We start from the raw sequence: 23007 nt of genomic DNA on the forward strand, positions 1-23007 counted from the left end.
CATATATACTCTTGTATATGCCCTTGCAAAAGGTTTCTTCACTTGTCTTGAATATCTAAAAATTCTTTTCTTGTAAATATCTTGGTTAAAGTATAGATATAATAATAATAATAATAATATAGGCAAAATGTATTTTTAAAATATATTTTTATTTCATAACTAGTTATAACTCACAATGTGAAAATCTGATTACATAGAAATGTTAAATGTGTAGTGATGCGTACGGCAAACGCATAAATCGTTTAAGTAGTATAAAAATATAGGTTTTCTAGACGGATTGAAGTTTGAATAAAGAAATTAAAATAAACGAGAAAATAAAAAGCTAAAACTGACAAAAGCTAGCAAACGATGTCTGAGGTATTAAATTTAGATGTAAAGGCTGTTAGGATTAGGGGTTTACCATAATATTGGATTAAAGACTTTGTAATTATTATTATTTTAATTAAATTTCATATAATGTTAGATAAAAGACTTTGTACCAATTTTCTTCAATTAAATTTCATGGGAAAAGATATATAATCAACTGATAAAGGAGACCTAATTCTATTAAAAATATACTACAACTTCAATACTTATCATATAGTTATATATATATATATATACATATAAATATTTAGAAGTCTAGAAGAAAACATTTTTTCCAGTCTGTTATTAAATTCAAAGATATATAAAAGAGAATTTTAATTTTAAGGGTGTGCATATATATATATATATATATAAATATTTAGAAGTCTAGAAGAAAACTTTTTTCCGGGCTGCTATTAAATTCAAAGATATATAAAAGAGAATTTTAATTTTAAAGGTGTGCATATATATATATATAGGGTAAAACATCCACTACGGATAATCTACGAACGTCTATGGATAAAAGAGAATAGAAAAACAAAGAGACAGACACACACAGAAAAAAAAGAATCGAAAGACACAAGAAAGAAGAATAGAGATGAACATTGCCATAAATAGTGACATCCCTACTGTATTTGTGCGAGAATAGGTTGGGTAAGGGGTATTATTTGTTTATAAATTTTTTTAGAAGAGGATGGAGCAAATGATATTCAACGGTCAAGATTGCATGTTTTAATGTTGATCAAATGGTTGTGAATGCATTACTGTGCATGCACACGTAACAATGTCGATAATATTATTTATAGCATTGTATAAATATTGTTTATCACACTGAACAATATAAAGAAGATGTGGAGTCGTTGCAAACCTAGTTTAGTCCCATATCGCTAATTGAGGGGAGTCCATGTACATATATGTGAGGGCAACCCCATCCCTATCAGGCTAGTCTTTTTGGGGGCCCCCCGCTGTGGGCAACATTGGTTTTGAATCTAACATCTAATCTACTAATGTTCTTAGACGTTCATAAATAACTGGCCCTATATATATATAAGTGCATATGTACTTGTAGATTTTTCAGAGGTGAATGTGTTATAAAAAAAGGCTTGAAGATTTTATTAGAAATTCCAAATAAGAATCTTTCAGCACTAAGATATTGTAGCACACACTAATCAATTAAAAAACATATTTATTTTTTCTTTAAAAAAAACTGTGGCATATAACAACAATCAACTACTACTTCAAATAAAGTTTTTAAAAATTAATTTTAAAAAATCACATGACCAATTACCACATTGAACACTGTACAAACAACCACATTAGAGAATCAAACTGAACAATTTTGAGCAATTCTTTTATTTAAGAAACCAAAATCAACAATTACATCCTAATAAAATACATATTTTAAACCTGATTTCTGATGAGATTTTCAAATTTATACACAAGTTTTCAATTGCAATAATTTCTCTGGAAGTAGAAATGTGCATAGAAGCACAACCAGAAGGATTGAACTTTTACGACGAATAACCGGGACGAACTGAAACTTGATGTTTTCTGTCGAATTTTCGCAGATAAAGTTAAAAGGTAAAGAGTCATGAATAAATGTGTTTCCTTCCCGTTCTCGATCCCTTGTCTTCTGATATGTAACGCCGGCCGCACTTAAACCATGCTTGATCGATGTTGTATTGATAATTTTTTGACCTCTAATACAAAAATTGCGGCCTTGGCAGTTGGACGCTTTCATTGTTAATCTGAAAGATAAAAGGTTAAGTTCAAGAATGAGCAAGTCACAAGAATGATATCTTCTGAATCAAGATCATTTAAGCAGAGGATAAAATTGCCGGGCAACTTGAAGAAGGGGTCAACATTTTAAAGTGAATGCAAAATGATTACATAGCTAAAAAGGGAAAAAAAGATCGATTACGAAGTAGTACATTGTTTAAATGTTGCAAGAAGTGGAAGAATTAGCTGTTCCTATTGATCATTAAGTTTTTCAAAAAAAGGAGTCATTTCAGTTATTCACATTGCAAACAAAATAACTAACAAAATTTTATTACCATGTTGATGCAAACCAAACACATGTTTTCTATGTTGGATTCAACACAAGAGATTAAGCTAATATGATGAGAGAAATGCATGCCCATAGCCATATTACTAACTTTAACATTTCCCTATCACTTTAATCGGCATAATCAGACTGTCAATATTTCTATATATATGTATAAAGCCTCAATTGAATAGTCAAAAGTACCATTAGCTAATTTCAAATCTCCTAAATTTCTGATTTCTTCTTAACATGACGAAAAAATGATAATAAAATCATGCAACTTACCAATCTGAATTTGCTTGAAGGAGGAGATGACGATGAATACTTTACCTATCCTGCTTCAGCCGTCAAAAATTCGAAATATCTGTTCAGTTGTTAATATCAGGCTTTATCATGTAAGACTGGATTTCTCCACTGCATCTTCACAAAAATCAGGTTTCAACTGAACTTGGACTTAGATTAAGTGTCGGTATCATTTGTGCATGCTCTCCTAAATGCTCCTTGAGACGGTCAACCAACATAAACTGTTTATCATTTGGTTCTCGGAGATGTCCATTTGCCATCAAAATGTCACCTTTAGATGGATATTGTTGGCCCCCACGATAATGATCGCGCTTCTGGCCATGAAAGGCATATCCCAAAAGATGTATATTGTCTTGAGATCTTATTGTGTCGACGAAGCCCTTGCGAGGAAACCCTAACTTCCTTGTTTGATTAAATGGAATAGCACCATTACCACCGGTTAGAACCGTTGATGAACCTGAGGTAGTTTGAGGGCTTGATATTGGAGACATCCCTCCAATGATATGTTGCTGAGACCTTGGACTTAACAGTGGGCTCACAATTGGAGAGACTGGACAGGACATGTTCCTTGCATGACTATCACTGCAAATTAAATCAACTGAGTGATATATCTTAAATGACGACAACACCAATTTTCATTTGAAGACAATAAAAACACAATTTACTTTTTATTCTTTTTTAGATACAAATTTTAGGTAGTAACAGTTTTCTAAAGTGTTCAATATTGATATGTAGACACGTCTCATATGTAGAAGCTATGTCCTCCAAATAAAAGTAAAAAAATCATTCTCAACAAAACAAGAAACATATAAAGAATAGAGAATATAAATTAGGTCAATATCATAATACGAGTTTACAACAAGAACTATTTATTGAAAACAGATTCTCACAAAAGGTTATTTTTCTGCATCCAGACGAAGACCTGTACAAAATGACAGCTAAATCAGAAGAAAAAAAGCCCATTTTTGTTTAAGTTAACAAAATATATATCTCACAGTTGCTGAGATAAACAACATGCAGTTAATCTTATACAAGGGCAAAGTATGAACTAGCCTAGTTTCTGGCTCACACATTATTCTTCTGGCGGTAAAATACCCAAATTTGTGTTGCAGTAAAATTTACTTCATCCATGGAATTAAAATAGAACTACACATATTAAGCCACCTTCTCCATCATATTTCGATGAACTTCACAATTTATTGAAAAAAATAAAAACAAACAAGGAAAATTTACCTGATCATCAGAGCAGTTCTTGAACCTCTGGGCTGATGAACCATTAGTCCTTTGTCAAGTGAAGAACGATAACCCACATTCCCAAAAACCTGAAGTTTACCATGGCAACAATAATCATGATAAAGCAAAAGAAATGTGAAAGTAAATCATTTACGAAATGACATCTTTGTTTTGTGGGGAATATGCACTTTCTCTGAGCCATTTGTTCAATTGATGACCTCTTAACCTGGTCCAAACTAAACAGGCTATGTTTGCATGTACAACCAATAACTAGGAAAATATTTAGGCCAACCATTCATCAAGTTAAATTATAACATGAATTCTATCCTCAAGCTAAGTTGTTTCCATGCCATAGATCACTTGAAGGCCTATAATATTTCAATTATGTTATGGCTGCTCAGAATTATTTCAATTGCATGGAAGTTAATGCAAATAATAAGATTTTGGAAATGGAAGATATTCACATGGCAAAGGGAAGAAGAGTACCCTGAAACTTGCTCCAATCGAAGCACATCTGCGCTGATCTCTAAGTTTAGGATTTATTATAGATTTTTCCATGGGAACTACTTTCCTCACAAATGGATGTTGCAAAAGCTCAATGGATGTAGGGCGGTTAAAAGGGTCACGCTGTAGACAACTTCTTATAAAGTCCTTGCCATCTTCTGATAGATGATCAGGTATTGCTGGTAGATCCTTGCTGTTCCCAATCTTAAAAATAGCTGCAATCTGTAAAACCAAATTATGGCAAAAGTAAGTAGCTGGAATGGAAAAAAAGGGTGGATTATAACAGTCAACAATGCTACCAAGGGCTTCCAAGAGATAGAATGTGATTCGACAATAATGACAAGATTGCAAAAGTAACACCAAAAGAAAGTACGGAGTAAAGGAAAGAAAACTTTAGAAAACTGTTTTTCATTTTCAATGATAGGTCTTGCTGTAAAGCACTTTCAAAACATACTTGGACACATCCTTGCTCAGCATAAGCCCATCATACCGTCAAGCTCTACATTATTATTATTTTTTTTAATTCAAGAACCTTGCAGGTCATGTTAGTTTACCATGCTTAATAAGTATGCCATATGTAATTCCCTTAAAAAAGTCATACTTCCTTTACAGCTCCCACCTGAGTCCTAGGTAAAGGTACTTAAAAGGGAAACTAAGAACACTTTATCAGTCAAAGAATTAATGGTTATGGCAGGAATACAAGATAGATATGATCCTTTTAACAATCAATTTTATGTATGCAAGAAAGTGGTGATACATTTTATAATTATTTAACATAATTTGCACCAACAAACACTTCAGGGGTGTTTGGTTGGGATTAAGTAAATTTTGTTTGAGGTTTAAAAGTTTTGAAATTTGTTTGGATGGAAAATTGTTAAGCTTCACTGACCCAACTTCAATTTAGTTAATACATGAAAAACTCTGATATTGAAATTATATTTTGGTGTTTGTTTGCAGATCATCAAAAAAATTAGGACCAACTTAGTCCCAAACCCAATGCCACCATGATTGATAAGCCTCTCTCAAAATGCAAAAGCATGTTTGGCCTAAATGTATATATGCCTGAATGAATCAATAATTGCATGTACCTGTAAAAATTATTCATATATGCATAAGCAGGTATACTTGGATAATTTAATAAATTATGATATGACCAAATGTAGAACACTATTTGCATGAAAGTGCACCAAAGAAAGGAAAATAATGACATAGTCTGGATAACTAACCCCTTCATATTGGCTCCAAGGCGGTTTTGACGTAGCCATTTCCAAAACAGTGCATCCGAGGCTCCATATATCAACAGCAAGATTACAGCCTGTGGATTTTTTAATAACCTGAATGAATATCATAAGTGACATGAGAACAAAAAATAAATTAAAATAAAAAATAAAGGTGAGATGAAAAAGGAAAAATCATAAGCAGCAGCAAGGTGAATTTAATTTGTGACCACAATATACCTCTGGTGCCATCCAGTAGGGACTTCCTTTGAATGATAAGGGGCGTGATTTTCCGGCAATCTGGTAGCAGACAGCCATAAAATGTCATGTTATTTGACAACTCATGAAAGCCAAAAACTTCAGGAGTTGTCCCCATTTTCTTTAAACAGAAAAGAAATTGCACACGACATCCTTCAGGAGTCATTTACATGTCCAGGAGGCATCTATAAAAACTACTCCGTTCCTTGTGGATGCTCAGTAGCACTTTGAGAGGTCAAGATGATTTCAAATGACTCCATTTAAAGAAATTAAGTGCTGACATGCAATTATTCATTTAGGAATAAACAGAAAGTTCAATCAAATAATCAAAATAAAAAGCATAAGCAACCATAGATGGAGTGGGTTCACACATACAACATTAATATAAAGTAGGCAACACATTAACATACTGACATTACAACATTATCAGGGATGGGGAACAAATAATTACATTCAAGTGTTAACAATAATTATTAAGAGAAGAAGGACACAGTGCTAGCAGGTGGAATAAATTAGACCGCATGCAATGAATAGTTAAAAAAAAAAAGAAGGAAAATCTAATCTTTACATATTTTGCCATCCCAAAATCTGCCAGCTTCACACAGCCATTAGGGTCAACAAGTATGTTTGCACCTTTAATGTCTCTGCATGGGCAATAAGAGCAAACAGAAGAGTATCTCAGAGAAAAACAAGCAACGACAATAAAACAGCTTCACATTAATCATGTGCATGAATATTAAACCAAGAAAAGTCAATTTGAAGCCATGCAATACCTATGAACAGTAGCCTTAGCATGCAGATATGCCAGACCAGAAAGGATTTGTTTGGTAAAGCTACGAATTGCTTGCTCACCAAGTGGGCCATACTCTTGAAGCAGCTTATAAATAGAACCACCAGAGACATACTCGAGGTAAATGTACAGTTTGTCATCTATCTGCTCAAGCAACATATTGCTCAGATTAATGATTGACTTCACAGGAATCTGGTCTGATAAAGTTAAGAAGATATTTATGTATATAGGGTTGTCTTTTCACCAGCAGAATATTGCATCAATTATTATTCCAGAGGAAAAATGGTAAGAAAGACGCTTCAATGTTAAATTGTTCAAGATTGTTCTGCTCATCAGGGAAATTAATTTTCATTCAACTGTAGAACCTATAAATTGAGGATTTGTATTTGGACCTCCCCCTTAATGATAATTCAATCCTACAACTTATGATAAATGGTTGCCTTTGGTTTCCATTGGTAAACTGCAGTAGCATGTGTCCGAGGTTCAAAGCTATTGGAAATTGATGATAATTTGCTGATGCAGGTCACCAAAAGAAGTGGACAAAGAACAAGTTCTAGGATTAAACTATAAATAATTGACAACAAATTCTCTTTTATAAGATAAACATTGCTTCCTGTTAAACAAGGATCCCCAAGCGCAGAACAAATTGTAGAGGTTCAGAAAAAGCTAGCGTAGTTTAATTGACCTAGTTCTTATCCTGATTTTAGTTGATTTCAGGTCCCTGGAACTTTTATGATGGAACAAGTGTTCAGTTTTTTCTACAGATACCATGAAAAATGACAAAACAAGTATAATTTAGAGGAATTTAATTAAATAGAGTATAAGAAAAGGAAAATAAAAGCCACTAAGCAAAGAAGTATTTTTTTTGCATTTGATGAATAAGAGGCAAAAAAAGGAAGAGGTAAATTGAAGAAACTATTAATTTACATTTTTTCTACCATAATTTTGCAAGCTTTTAATCTATTTCTCTCAATCTAAACACAATTTGTCTCCAGCAGACATTGATACTTCACCAATGAGTGAATAAGATTTTGTTACATAGGCAAAAAGAATAAACAAATAAACAAGAAAACAATTTTGACAGAGCATGAAAAGAAGTGGCATACCATTTTACAATGCAAAAGGAAAAACTGAGAATCTAGATGGTAATCTGGAATTTGGCAGCATAAAAAGGCAATTTATGGAAATAAACATAACATGTACCATATCACATCCATAGTACCGCACAATATTTGGATGTTGCAGCCGACTTAGAAGAGCTATTTCCTAACACAAAGGTGAATGCAAATCTTTCAGAAGAGGACCTAAAGTTGATACACATAGAGGATCTACACATATCTCTAGGACTAGGGAGCTTACTTGCACCAACTGCTTTTCACTTTCTCTTGACTTGGCATCATCAGAGAAAAGAGTGACCTCCTTCATTGCGCACGTCTCCCCACTATCACTATAAATACAAGCAAAATGAGTTAGAATCGGGGAAAAAGAAAAAAACATAACCAACCAAATCAATGTAGAGAAAAATACTAGGAAATGGTCACCATTATAGCTGAAAGGCACATAACATATCCATATTAGTTTGTAATCGTAAAAGCAATGACAAATGGAGCTAAATTTAATATGATAACCATTCCAATTTCATAGCTAGTGTCTCTAACTCCTTAGAGCACCAGAATGGATCAAAACAGGAAAGCAAATTCTTTTAGACCAATGGAGCTTTAAAAAATTGTTATTCACACAACAAAATATCTTGGCTGATTTCATCTAACCTCTGCTTCACTCCTACTAAAATTTTCTCCATTGTCATTCCATCTATATAATTTGAATATGCTTCTTCTAAACTCGCATATGGTTCCCATATACTTCACATATACAAGGCAGTTTCTGGGTGTTAAATTTTTGCGTGTTATCCTTTGTGGCAAGTTTATTGAATATATATATATATATATATATAAAGATCACATCACATTATTTCAGGATGACTGACTGCTGAAAGACAATGAAATTTATTGATAAAACTTTACCATCAATTTGCAAATAAAGCAAGAAATGTACACAGAAAGACATCCAGAAAGATATAATGTGTACCTGTTAAAACCAACAAAAACATGCCCAAATGTGCCACGGCCTATTAGCTTTCCCTTCTTCCAACATGATCCCTTGCCTGAGATATTGAGGAAAGCATAGTTGATGTTGAACTATTTGAAGAAAAGAGAGAAACATTAGATATATTACTTGGAGGTAATGGCAGCCGGTGGCTCTTCTGCCCCTCATCATGCCAACTTGTAGGTGATTCTGGTGCAAGCCCCCCAGCTCGTGGATGCCTAGGAGAAGCAGCACTGCTGTGAATCCTAGACCCAGGACCAGGACTAGCCAATCTAGGGCTGAATATTGGTGAACATTCTGGGCTACCCCTGCTGTGTTGCCAAAGTAAATGTCCTGGCATGTCTCCTCCCACAGAATTGTGTCCAGAAGTCTGACCAGAACCAGGACTGGAACAGTGTCTGGATCCAATGAAATTTACACCAGGATAGGGCTTTGGTGCTGCTGTGAGAATCTGCTCAGGGCAAACCACTCTAATAGGACTATCAGGGGCACTTGCAAAAGCACCATTTTGAGGACTCTGTGAATTGGACTGAAATTTGCTCAGAACTCCTGCCTTGGGTGGTGTAGCTAGCAACTGGTTATTTGACAGTAGATTTTCTGACATCAGCACCTCTTTTAAGTTCTTTTGAGCACTAACAGAAGCCTGATCTCTACAAGGGACAGTTCAATGATATCAAAGGGAAACTGTTAAGAAAAGCGAGCATGAATTACGAGTAGACAGTGATGACATTAAGTAGTACACAAATTATTTTTAAAAAGTATTAAGAAACACACCTGGGATTAGGGTTGGAAACCCCCTTACCACCACTTACAACGTCATCCACTACAGGGCTATGAATTTTACAATCGGCTGGATCATCACTATCAACAGAGCATCTGCTAGAAACAGGAGCATCAATAGCATCTGGGTTTCTACTAAGATGGCCACGCTTAAGAAGTGGAAGAATCCACTGCATTTTGCAACGTTTTTCTAGCATTGATTTTGAGGCAACCACTCCAGACGGTGAACATGTTAGACAACACTGTGATCCAGGAACTGGAAGTGACTGAGCACGTGGCCTGTCTGCAAAACTCTGACTGCATGATACTTCACTAGATGGTGATGTGGATTGTGATTCAGATCTTGATCGTGATCCTTCTTGAGAAATTTTGTCACTAAGCATCCGATTTCCTTCTACTCTCACATTACCACTTCTTTGTTCCGTTGGACTTATGAGCCGATTTAGGGTACTTATACTATATTCTTTTGTTGTTTTCTTCTTCACTTCTTTAGAGGAAGACTTACCCCACCATGATGGCATTTTGGATATAGAAGGAATGCTATCCTTGATTTATAGAAATTCTTGAAATTCACTTCACAGGCAAGTAAAAATAAAAACGGAATTGTTATTAGGAAAGCTCATCTAGGGATATTAAGCAAGTTTGAGATGACCATAATCAATCTGATAGCTCTACTTGCATTTTGAATTTCATAAACTCCTCATCCTCAAACAAATATGAAATTTTGAGCTACTTCTTTCAGCAAATAAAAGAATGTAACACTCTCTCATAAGATCATGCAGATACTTCCTTTTCTTTTCTCCTTGCACAGTAGCAATTGATAGAACTCCAATGGATATAAAACCTCAGATACAAGGAAGTATGCCCAAAGAGATGTCTCAAATGAACTATAGATATCTACGGTTTTGGAGATTGCATAACACGAGTGTTGTGCATTAAAATTGAACTAAGTAGCAGAGGGAAAATGAAATTTCACTAACGAGAGACATACAAAATTGTCATAAATTTGAGCAAATTTTAACTAAATGAGGCAATAATCCAAGTAACTAAACAAATTGAAAATGTGAAACTGAACCTACTAAAATGCTTTGAAATCACAAGTTTATCAATTGAACAAGTACAACCACACTATATCCCTCCAAAAAAAAAAAAAAGGATTTTCCTTTTAACAAATTTTTCATCAAAATGCTTTATTCCACAATTATATCAAAATGAAAGTCCCGACACACTGCCCACCAATGAAAGCAAGTTCATATGAACAAGAAACTCTAAACAGAAGAAAAAAGTAACTTCCCTAAAACAAATTTGAGCAAATTGAAACCAAATCACCCAATACTCCAACTAACCAAACAAATAAACTAAAACCACTTCATCTATATTTTCTACTCAAAATGTTAAATTAAACCTAATAGAGATACCATCACCATTAAAAAAAAAAAAACTTGATTTTTTTCCCATTACTGATTTGAAAGCACAACTATAACACACTACCACCAATCAAAACCAATTAAAACTCCACATTCAAACAAAATGAAACAAAAAAATTCTTTTAAACAAAATCAAAGGCCAAATGCTTACCCTCTCAAGATCAAATCACTGAATCCCAACCTCCAATGAGCCTAACCCTCACTTCACTGCTCCAACGCGCTCTCAAAACCCTCCCGGAGCTCCAATTCGAAGCTCCCCGGCAGCGAGGCAAAGAGAGAGAGAGAGAGAGAGAGAGACGCGAAGAAGAAGAGAAGAAGAGTGTATAGAGATTGATAAAAGATATGCAAACCAAAATAAATAGTGATAAAAACAAGGGGTTTTCTGTAAATATATTAATTGCAGATACACCCCTAAAAAATTTGATAATTCTAAAGGACTATTTTGATTTTGGCCAAAATTATTGGATATATTCATAGTTAGTTTAGTAGGATAGAACAAAATTATCATACGTGATATGATCGTATATCATACTTAGTTTATTTGAAAATTTTATATTAAAAAATGATAAATAAAACGGAACATTTTATAAGACGTATAACTATTTATAAGAATTTTCAAGTTTTATAAAAAATATGTCTATAATACCAAAAAAACAATATTTATATATTCTTGTAAGTGATGTTTTTTTTTCCTTTTTCTTTATTATCATTTTCATCCCTAATCTACTTTTAATAGATTTTTCAAACTAAGAGATCCATTAAGTTGTACATTTAGAACTGAATTTTTTTCTATCATCGATCATAGTATTCATTTAAATATAAACAAAATCATTAATAATTTTGGATTAACTTGTTCTTTTTTTTTTGTTTGCATGGTTTCCAAATGCACTCCAATTTTACTCTCATAAAAAAGAGGTATAGGTAGATTGCTTCAACTCAAGAAAAACAGAGTTTTCTATTTACATTTTTCTCTTAAAATTTTTTTTAATTAAAAAAATATTTTTTTTATGTATGTTTCAAAAGTACCTAAGATTCATTTTTTTAGTTATTTATATCTACGCATATAAGTTGTGTATTATATGTGAATGAACTAACTCGGGATATATTTATTAACATAAAAATCTTGAATTAGAATTATGAGTCAACTTACCAATCTATCTAAAATATGAAAAAAAAATTTAAATATAAATTTATTATATCAATTAATATATAATATATGTTGTTAAATGAGTTAGACAGTTTAATCAACACATTCAAGTTAAGACTTTACACAAAATATCAATAAATTGAATTATTTCACAAATAATATAAAATTATAACTTCAGAAAATCTTACAGGAAGTCGGCTCACATTTTTATTTTTCTAAAAACTAATATATATATATATATACTATATATTTGTAAAAAGAAATTACTTTGCAGAGGTGTATAAAAAATTATATATAGATTTTAGGGGTGTGGATAATTATGATATTTTTTAGGGGTATATATAAAAAAAATATTAAAAGATACTTCCAACTCTTTTGTGAATTGAAAGATTCTCCAACTTTTTTTTTTCTTTCTTTTTTTGAGTAAAGATTCTCCAACTTCAATTTGTTATCATGTTTCCTTTTTTTTAAAATTTTTTTTTTTAAGGAATTAATGATTGTTGATCTTTAAAAGCATGTTTAATTTAGTTTAGATTAGTTTCACTTTTATTTTTCCGTTTTCACAAGTTATTATTTAGAAAGATATTTGTAAATAATTGGAATTATATATATATATATATAATTTGGTCGTGTTCATAGTCTAGACTCGTCCATCTTGAATGCAATAATTTATTTATTTGTTTTATTTATTTTATATGTTTTAATTTTGCAATATTTATATTTTTTTAAAAAAATAGATCTGTTACAAAATAACCTTTCTTTTTTTGGAAAATATAATGTCTATATGAAAAAATAATTTTGGAAACTATTTTATTAAAAATAATTTTACAAAATATTTTGTTTAAATAATGGAGTATTTTTTTATTTTTTGAAACTAAAGTTTTCGAATATTCTCTTTGAAAAATAAAACTTAGGTAGGAGCATCAATGTGGATTATTAAGACAAATTTTAAAACATTCACAACTATATATAAAATATATAAACATAAATAAGTTTTGTGAGTATATGAAACATAAAAGTTTCACTTGTGAATGTTAAGTAGATATTTAATACAAATCCAAATTTAATCAATGAAATCAATCAATTAAAACAATGTCAACAACTCAATACAAAACCAAAACAACAACGTACGTATTCAATCGCCAAACAATCCCATGCGTGCATGCATGCATGCAAACCCTAATTAACACAAACTAAGAAAACCCAAGAAACAAGAACAACAACAACAAGAATAAGAATTAATTCATACATCGACATCACAATGTACCCTATCAAACGGTGTCGCCGGAGAGAAATGCACCACCACCGGCGAGCAATCCACCGCCATCTCATAATGCTTAGATTTTATAGCACCAACCTTAAACCTAATCCTTGCATTCAACTTCACCACCAACTCCACCTCGCCGGAGGACCGATCATTCTTGATTTTCTTAGCCACCGAGGTCATCAACGGTGTCGCCATAGCCCCGATATCGACATGCAGTGTCGTCTCATTCCTCTTTCTTTGGAAAAAAGGCGAAACATCGGCGAAAGCCAACATTTGTTTATCATACCAAATAGTGATATCCATAGAGTCATACCATAAGCCAACCTTGTGATTATTGTTGTAAGACTTAATAGTGAGGTTGAAGGTGGCATTTAGAGCATTGTTAGAAGAGATGTTGAAGTTGTGGATCTTGGCATCTTCAATGGTGTAGTCTAAGGGAGTGGGACGGATGATGAGCCAAGTTATGAGAATTGCGATGCCGATAACGATGATGAAGAGGAGAAGAATGATGCAAATGCATCGGAGAGGTCCCGGCCGTGACTGCGGAGGCAACCGAGGAGGGTTTGAGGATGGTTTTGATTGATTAGGGCCTGCCATGGCTTTGGGTTTTTTCTAGCTTGTTTTCTTGTGTAAATTTTTGACAATTTGGAGTTTAATTGGCATGGTTTTATAGATTGAGTTGTTCTAAGCTTTTGTTTTGCTTTTCTTTGCCTTGTGCTTTGAGTTTTGGTATCCTTCATGGTCACTCCAAGAATAATGCTATATATGGAGAAAAGGGGGAGTGTTATCTTTTAATCATAATATAATTAATTAAGCTAAAATTAATTATTAAAGAGATATAAGAATATTTTTGGGGTTTAATTGCTAGGGTTTTGTGAGGCAATGTTGCTATAGGGAGTATCAAATTATCCAAAATAAAATAGATCTTCCGGAATGTAGGGGAGTATGAAATTATCCAAAATAAAATAGATCTTCTGGAATGTAGAGAAATATAAGTGAAACCACATGTTTTTTTTTTCCAAATAAAATAAAAATAAAATAAAATAATAGTATAAAGTTTTTAAAGAGATAAATCCTTTTAAGGTTTTTGGGGTTTAATAGACTATGTAACGAGGATATAGATGTTGATCGAGTATTAAAATATTGAAGATAAAATGGAGTCTAAAATAGAAAAAAAAAATTAAGGAAACTAAAATTTTTTTGTCTGAAGTAAGATAACATAGAGATATGTGTGGCTATATAAATTTTTTAAAAATGCACCCTATATTCAAGTAATAATAATATGGGCAAAGTGGTTTATAAATAATTATATATTTTAGTGAAAGTTATGAATTCTTTTCTATAAAGAGAAAAAATTAAGACTTGAGGTCAGGGTTAACAGGAAATTTATTTATAAATTTATTCATGACCTTTTTTTTATTTTTAATATAGTGGATATTGAGGTCTAAGTGATTCCCTTCTTGCAACTTTAATATAGTGCATCATAGTTCTTTATGTCTCACCTTAACCTAAAGTTATTCCATTAATTGGTCCACCAAAAAGACTAATATTGAGCTGTACTATCTTTTTTTTTTCCCATTCTTATGCGTTAAGTGTAGACATGGGCATGGGCCGGTTAACTGGGCCCGCGGGGCCCAACCCGGCATGTCCGGGTCGGTCTTTGGCCAACCGTAACCGGCCCTGCCAACAGTGTCTATCCGCCCCGGTGCCAAACCGCCGGGCCGGGCTAGAACCCGCCGGTTCACGGGCAGGCCCGCCAGATTTTTTCATAAAATTTTAATATTTTAAATAAATTTATAATTATATAAATTTATCAATATAATTTTAAATATAAAACAAAATATCCAAGACAAATAATAACAAACAAGGTTGGTATGTGACTGATTTTATAGGCAGTTGTTATGCAATTTGTTTGAAATTAGTCGATGTGGGACTAAATTACAATAGTAAAAGACTTGTTTATTGATTCTAGCTTTTAGTATAGCATTTTTGTCAAAACAAAATTTATTGGTAGATTGGTTAGAGTAGTATATGATTGGTTTTAATGGTTGATGAAGTCTTGAGTTCAAAGTGACCACAATTGTTGTTTTTTATTTGTTTTAAATCAAATCTAAACTTTAAAATTTTAAAAACTATTTAGGATAATTTCAAATAAATCACAAAAATTAAAAACTTTTAGTATTAATTTATTTTTTTAAATGCTTATTATTGAATATTTTGATAATGTTTTAAAAGATGATACTTGCTAGTATAGGATTAAATTTAAATATTTTCAAGAATCATAGATTTGATTAAAAGGGAACATGAGACGATGGAAATTGAAAAAAACTTATTATATACGAAATTTAATTTTCTATAAAAAACAATTAAATATATAATTGAGAAATTAAAATAATAATGTTTATTTTTTACCGTTATTTAACATTATGTTATGATAAATATTTTTTAACATAATTTAGTTCTCTTACTTTAAAATATATTATTAACAAAATTTTATTAGTTATTTATTCATCAGGATTTTGGTGAATATTATAATTTTAAGTTAATAATATATCTAGAAATACATAAAATTTTAGAATTTTCACCCAAAAATATACAAAAATATGTATGAAAGATTATAGTTTTAAATTAACAATAAGGTTATACTATTACACATCAATGACATTATGTTTTTTTTATTTATTTTAAATAATATTAATAACGGAGATAAATAATACATATAAAAACAATGGATTATAAATTTATAATGTTGAGTAACACAAAAAAGGGTGAGTAATACTTTTTTTATAATGGTTGCTACTAACAATTAAAGTAAATAATTTGACACAAAATGCAAAAATAATGGAATCTAAAAGGATATATATAATTAAACAGAAAGTGAAAAACTAATTTTTTATTCTTTTTAAAGTATGTTTATATATTTTTCCATTCTTTAATTAAACAAGGAAAAAGTTTGGGTTGGTAGATAAGGTGTTTGAAGGATGAAAAGGTAATGGGTTCAAATCTTTGGTTCTTTGAATTTAAGTTTTGTTTTAAATAAAAAAAGGACTCAACCCGCCGGGTTGCTGGGTTGGGACAGCCCCAACCCGTAATCGGAGCCGCTACAGTGCAGGCCGGTTACTGGTTACTGGCCCGGCCCAACGGGTCAACTGAACCAGCGGGTTTGGGCGGGCCGGTTCTAGGCCAAAAGACGGCAGGTGCCCCCCTCTACTTAAGTGCTTAGAGAATCAAGCATTTCAAGATTTAATTCTATAAATAAAATCAGGAGAATTTGCTAGATTTTCTCAAGTGAGAAATACATACCTCCATATATATATATATATATATATACTAGAAGGTTTCAATTCAACATTTATTTTAATACCATAAAGATGAAGTTAATTTTTTACTTCATATAAATATGAGAAAAAAAAACTAGTTGTGAGGGTGTCATTTTAACTAATATAAGTATTTATGTTATATTTCTTATAATTTATTTTTTTACAGAAATAATTAATCCTTATCATATTTCATGTGATTATATAATTATATTCTAATTAATCTTTTAATCTATTAATCAAATCCACATTTATAGGATTACAAGGCACTAAGTTTCATCTAAATAACACCGAAAAATTAAACTAGCTTCCACGATATAAATTTGGGTGCTTTAAATATTTTTTTTTAATTCACATAAGAATAAATAGGTTTAGTATTTCATTTAATTATAATACTTTTTGTTATTTGATATAAGTAGCTATTAGCAGAAAACTTTACATATCATGACAATAGATTTGACATGAGTATGACACAATTAAACAATGTTTTTTTCAAAATTATCCTATCACAAATAAATCGAAATGTATAATAATTAAATCAAATAAATTCATATTTAATATAATTATTAAGTAAAGTCATTAATAATCATATTAAATTAGTAAAACCAATTATGATAACTTTATTTCCTATTTGATATTATTTTATGCTAATATCCAATGTTGTCAGACCCGGACCGGCCCTACCGTTCAACCGGAAACCCGAGAACCGGCCATGTGGCCGGCCCGGATATACTCTATTGAACCGGGTATGGAAAAACCCGGTGTTAACCCTGTAATACCCTGAACCTTTGGATAATTACTGGAAAAATATATTTAGGGTAATACTACAGTTGCAGTAAGATTTTTGTACAGAGTAATTTTGGTGGGAAACCCAAGTGGAAAGAATAAGGACCTAAGTGTAAAAGTTTTTAAAAGATTTTGGGTTAAAGAATAAATGAAAAGGATGGACATGAAATGTTTATGGAAACCGAAGACTGAAAGGTAAGATGGAAGGGATCTTTTTAAAATGTTGTGTTATAACCTGGGGACCGTTGGGTAATTTGAAAGGACCTTTTGAGAATTCTATTTCATAATTCAGGGATCATTGGTGAGTTTTTCAGGGACTGTTTTGTAAGAAAATATATTTTGAGGGAGTAAATGTAAATTTCGGCTGAATCATAAGATTGGAGAAAAATCTAGAATTGTTCATCTTCTTCTCCTTCATCCTTCTCATGCTACAGTAACCCGAGGGAAAAAAAAAATTGAAGAAATGAGAGAAATTAGAGGTTTTTAAAGAGAAAAACTTGGAGATCGTCGGAGGGAGCTCGCCGGAGGGATGACTTGGCTTGGTAAGAGGCTTCCTTGTATTATTTTTGGCATGGATGTATGTGTGCATGTATATATGTATATATTGGTTATTTGATGAATAAAATGATAGATTTGAGTAGAAATAATCATGGTTTGTTGTTGATGGATGATGAATGCTTGAAGTTATTTGGAAAAATACTTGTATTTGTGATGAATCTAGCTTGAATGGAGGATGAGATTTTCGGTTTTACTGTAGCACCGAGATTAAGGTTTGGTTTAGTTAATTAAGTTGATTATTATGATGATTAAGGTGTTAATGATGATGGTTGGATTGGAATTGGTTGGGTTTAGCCAAATTGATTTGGTTGAGTTGAATTAAATTAATTGAGTTGAGTTTGATTTGGTTTAACCAAGTCCATTTAATTGAATTGGAATTGGGTTTGGATGAGAATTGAAGTGGTTGGGTTTAATTGAATTGATGCAGTGCAGGGTTTGATCAAATCAAGTTGAGTAGTGGTTGGACTTGAATGGTTTGGTTGAATTAAATTGGTTGAAGTTGATTTGGGTTTGGTTTTAGATGTTGGGCTAAAGGTTTGGGCTGAACCAATTGGAAGAGAATTGGGTTCGGTTGAACCAAGCTGGTTCAACAGAATTTGTATAAGAATTAAGTTGGTTCAAGGCTAGTGGGTTTAATTAAACCTGGTTCGAGTGAATTTGAGTTTGGTTCGAGTGGAATTGAGGTTGGTTCGAGGTTGGTTCGAGAATGGTCTAGCCCAAATTGAGTTGGGCTTTAAGTGCAATTGGAGACCAATTTGATTATGCAGGTCGAGGTTTGACGATTGGAGTGAGTGGGCCCAATTAGAGAGTCGGGTTATTGCTTTTCATGTATTTTACTGTTGGGTTCAATTATGTTTTTTTAGTTGTCATAATTGTTTATTTATTTTATTATGTTATCATGTTAGGTGTTGATTAGGCTTGGGAGGGAGTTCGGGTCTAGCAGAAATCCAAGGACACCGGGGTGAGTTGGTAGTGGCTATTATTTTAAATAATTGATTTAATTATTATTATTTTGAAATAATTGTTTAATGACTAGTATTTTGGAAATAAATGTTTAAGTATTTCATTTTATCATGTTTGATTTCATATATAGTTGAAATATACGTATATTTGTTTGCCATTGATGTTCATGATAACCGTATTGATACATCCGTTTTTGTATAATTATACGTGTTGTGAATAGTGAAAAATACATGTATATGTGATTTAATTATTCAATTCTTGTATTTATTTTTGATGGGTATATATGCTTTGATTTGGAGTGATTTGCGAAAACCATGTGAGCATATTAAAAGATGTTTTATCGGCATTGTTAGTAGAATTGGTTTTCATTCTCGGTATAGGAATGGTATCGTGAATCTGAGAGCTTTCTTGGTATTATGCGTTGTTATACTTTTTGGCATTGGCTTTGTGGAAAATAATAGTTATTTCCGTGATGTGAATGCTTGTCCTGGATAAGGATCCTGTGATATGATTTATATCGATTGTATTATTCCTGTATCTACTTGATGGTTTGGGACGGTGACGGGCGGGCTAAGGCCGACTACTGCGATGAGTGGGTCCCCACGGGCCCGACCTTTAGAGGTGGCGTGGTGGACACGAGTATTGATTTCTCGAGGGTCGGGTTCGGGTGGGAGCGGAGAGCCACGCTGGATATTCGTTGGGTGGCCAGGGGTCGCGGCCGGTGAGCCGATGGGTCGGCGATGAGGACATGAGTTCCTTGGCGGCTCGAACCTAGCCAGCGGCCACGGCGAGGGTTTAGAGAGTTTTCTAGACCATGTTATGCTAGGGTGAGTGTTGGGTATTCTTTGTATTTTTGAATTTGAGATTTATGTTATTTTTTTGAATTGTGATGAGAGCGATCTCTCACAAAATTTGTGTTTCTGAGAAAAATCAAATTGATGTTGATTTATGTTGAATTTATGTTTCAAAGAGATCTTTAAGGATTGTATTTTTGCTAGAATTACGGTATTTTTGGAAAAGTTGGAAAAATTATTTGAGCGGTTGGTATTTATATACTTTATATACATTGTATTTAAGTATTTAAAAATTATTAAGCCACTACTGACCAACTCGAATGTCTTTGTAGCATGAGGAGAAAGACCCTAGATTGCCAGTTTGACTATAGTGCTAGTCAGGTTGAGTCCAAGATTGCAGTGGGTCCCATATCTTTCTTTCTATTTATTGTTGTTGTGATCTTGTAGCGGTTGTACCCATAAATTTGAGTTATTGTATTTATGGTATTTATGTATTTGAACACGTAGTTGGTGTAAAGTTGTAAATTGTGATTTGTAGGTCGATTTTTGTTTAAAAAGCAGGTGTGGGTTTCCGGTTAAAAGGGAATTTTTAAGCGATGGGTGCCACATTTACCTCGATGAGAATGGGTGGGTGTGACAAACCCGGTGACACAGGGCGGTTCGACCGAGGGCAGATTGACTGAGCAGAGTCGATCGGGTCATAATATTAGAGTTTTTTACAATATTTAATAATTTATTATTATTTTCTCATTAGAAACTACAAAAACCATGTATATTTATTAATATTATTTTTTAATTTATAATCAATAAATGAAATTACAAAATATATATATATATCATAAACATACCAACAAAAATATTAGCATTTAAAAATAAAATTTATTAATATGTTATGTAAATACTAAATACTTTCTAAAATTTAATTTATTAAAAAAATAAAACAATAAAAGAGTGTAATTTTATTATAAAATATAAAAATAAAATATTCTAACTAAATAAAAATATAAAAAAATTTAAAACAAAATAAAATCTCAATTGAAATTGGGTAAGTTAATGTATCATCCATATAAAAGATAAGAATTAGTAAATTAAATTTCTTATCTATTTTAACAAAATCAACCAATAAACAAACAAATAAATAAAAAACACCGAGAGAAGTTCAATAATTATATATTAATATATTAAATTTGTAAATGTTTAAAAAAATTTAAAAAAATAAATGACATAATTAGAAAACACTAGTGCATATAAGATCATTTATCAATTTAAATATCAAATTTGAGTAATTTTTTATATTATAATTATAGTTTTAATATTATATTTGTTTATTATTAATTATTATAATATTTTTTATATTTTATTATTAACCCCGGTTCGACCCTGGCCTTAACCGGGTCAATGCCCATTGACCCCTGACCCCTGGCCTTAACCGGGTCAATGCCCGGGCCGGGTATGACAACCTTGCTAATATCTTTAAAACAAAAACTCAATATAACAGTTCGATACTTGAATGAAAAACTATAAATATTAAGTATAAAAAAATTTAAAAAAAATTGAGAAGGGTGAAATTGGAAACGTATATCTATCTAAAGAAAAATGATGTATAATTTAGATTATCTTTTTAAAAAATGAATAACAAAATTAAATTTATGAGTTTTACGTGTTTTGGTTTAAAAAGGAAGAGGTTTTGAAAAATAAAAATGAGTTATATGAGAAATATATGGAGAAACTTATGGCTTGAGACCTTTGGACTCAGAAATACTATTTGAATGGATCTCTAGTCAGATTTCAATTTATTTTTCTTTCATATATTTTTTTAAAAAAATAAAAAAATTATATATATATATATATATACCAATGTGGGAGACCTGTGATGACACTAAGGGTTTGTATATGAAAGTTTTTTAATTGTATATGCATTTTAAAATTTTATGTTATTTTATTTATTCAATTTTTTAATTTATTTTTTCCTTTTTTATTTAAAAAAATTAAAAAAATACAATAAATATTTCATTTGTTGATAATTTATATTGGTTAAAAGATATATCGTAAGTTTGAAAAAAAAACCATATATTTAATAAGGATATATTCATACATGAATAAATTATATTCATACATGAATAAATTATAACATAATTTTTTTTACATTCATAGTAGAAAAGTTGAGTTGTGATGGATTCACCCACTTGATTTATATTCTCAAGTTAGTTTGGAAGAGTTACTCAATTTAATTGAGATGTCATTCACAATTACTCAATTTAATAATTAACTCAAAGATTATTATCATAGTATTAGCAAACAAAACCACTTGAATTAAACACAGAAAAAAAAGTTGTTCAATTTCTCATTTCCCAACTCCAAACAGTGAAAAAAATAAGAGGGAATAAAGTGAAACAACTTCATTCCATTAATAGTTGTCATTATGGATGTGAATAAGAGATAGTGGAGTGATCAACGTCGTCATCTATGGTAACAGGAATGTTGAGGTCGATCAGAGTTATTAAAGATGGGATTTTGGGAGATGAACTGGATCTGAGAGACTTCTCGGCATTGTTCTCCGATAAGTTAACTCAATGGATCTGATGATGGTTTGGGGTTAACCCTTTGCCTCCCTTCTTATGGCTAGTAGAATTTTTGACTTATAAAAGAACAATGTATTAGTGAAAGTTTTTCAAAGTAAGTCATGTGAAGATGTTATTTGAGATTATATAAAAAAAATTATTCTATATTAACTAATGCATAGAATAATTTAGTATTAGATTAGATTCTTAATGATAATCGTACTAAATCAATTTGTCATGCATTTCATTTTGTATTTATTAATCGATATGCATGTATTATAGTTATATGAAATTTGAATCTTTTTTTGTGCATAAATCATGGCTAGGTCAAGATGCATTTATAGTTAACTTAGTATTTTTAAGGTTTTTCTAGTGTGTTATGCTGATATGTCAAGAAATTTTAGTTGTAAGGCTTGTTCACATGTTTTTTTTATATAAAGGTTTTTTTTGTTGTATTTTGTATTTCATTAATGCATTTATTTTAAAAAAACATATAATTCATAATTCTATGCAATTGCAGCGCAGGTTGATATTTATCATAATAGGAACTTATAAACATAGGTTGAAGTCTTCAATTGGCAAAATTTGTCTATAATGTTCTTCTTCA

At 31.5% G+C, this 23007-nt stretch overlaps 2 protein-coding genes across 3 annotated transcripts; both read right to left on the minus strand.

The window, feature by feature from the left end:
- Positions 1–2058: 2058 nt before the first annotated feature.
- LOC120275717 (mitogen-activated protein kinase kinase kinase YODA-like) lies at positions 2059–11320 on the minus strand. Of its 2 annotated transcripts, XM_039282397.1 has the most exons (13): positions 11159–11320; positions 9575–10153; positions 8930–9450; positions 8783–8858; positions 8054–8141; positions 7898–7960; positions 6678–6838; positions 6473–6548; positions 5887–5946; positions 5656–5763; positions 4412–4651; positions 3926–4014; positions 2059–3274 (listed from the first exon to the last, which is right to left on the minus strand). In XM_039282397.1, exons 2-13 carry the CDS (start codon positions 10099–10101, stop codon positions 2821–2823), a joined length of 2463 nt encoding a protein of 820 aa, XP_039138331.1. In that variant the 5' UTR covers positions 10102–10153; positions 11159–11320; the 3' UTR covers positions 2059–2820. The 2 variants fall into 2 exon arrangements, with proteins under 2 accessions (XP_039138331.1, XP_039138332.1); XM_039282398.1 differs by lacking the exon at positions 11159–11320 and having other exon boundaries at positions 8930–9443; positions 9575–9658.
- Positions 11321–13220: 1900 nt separating this feature from the next.
- Positions 13221–14046, minus strand: LOC120275957 (uncharacterized protein At1g08160-like). The gene has a single exon (XM_039282696.1). It carries the CDS (start codon positions 14016–14018, stop codon positions 13398–13400), a length of 621 nt encoding a protein of 206 aa, XP_039138630.1. The 5' UTR covers positions 14019–14046; the 3' UTR covers positions 13221–13397.
- Positions 14047–23007: the final 8961 nt, after the last annotated feature.

The sequence above is a fragment of the Dioscorea cayenensis genome, chromosome 14 (genome assembly GCF_009730915.1).
Source record: "Dioscorea cayenensis subsp. rotundata cultivar TDr96_F1 chromosome 14, TDr96_F1_v2_PseudoChromosome.rev07_lg8_w22 25.fasta, whole genome shotgun sequence".
NCBI lineage: Eukaryota > Viridiplantae > Streptophyta > Magnoliopsida > Dioscoreales > Dioscoreaceae > Dioscorea > Dioscorea cayenensis.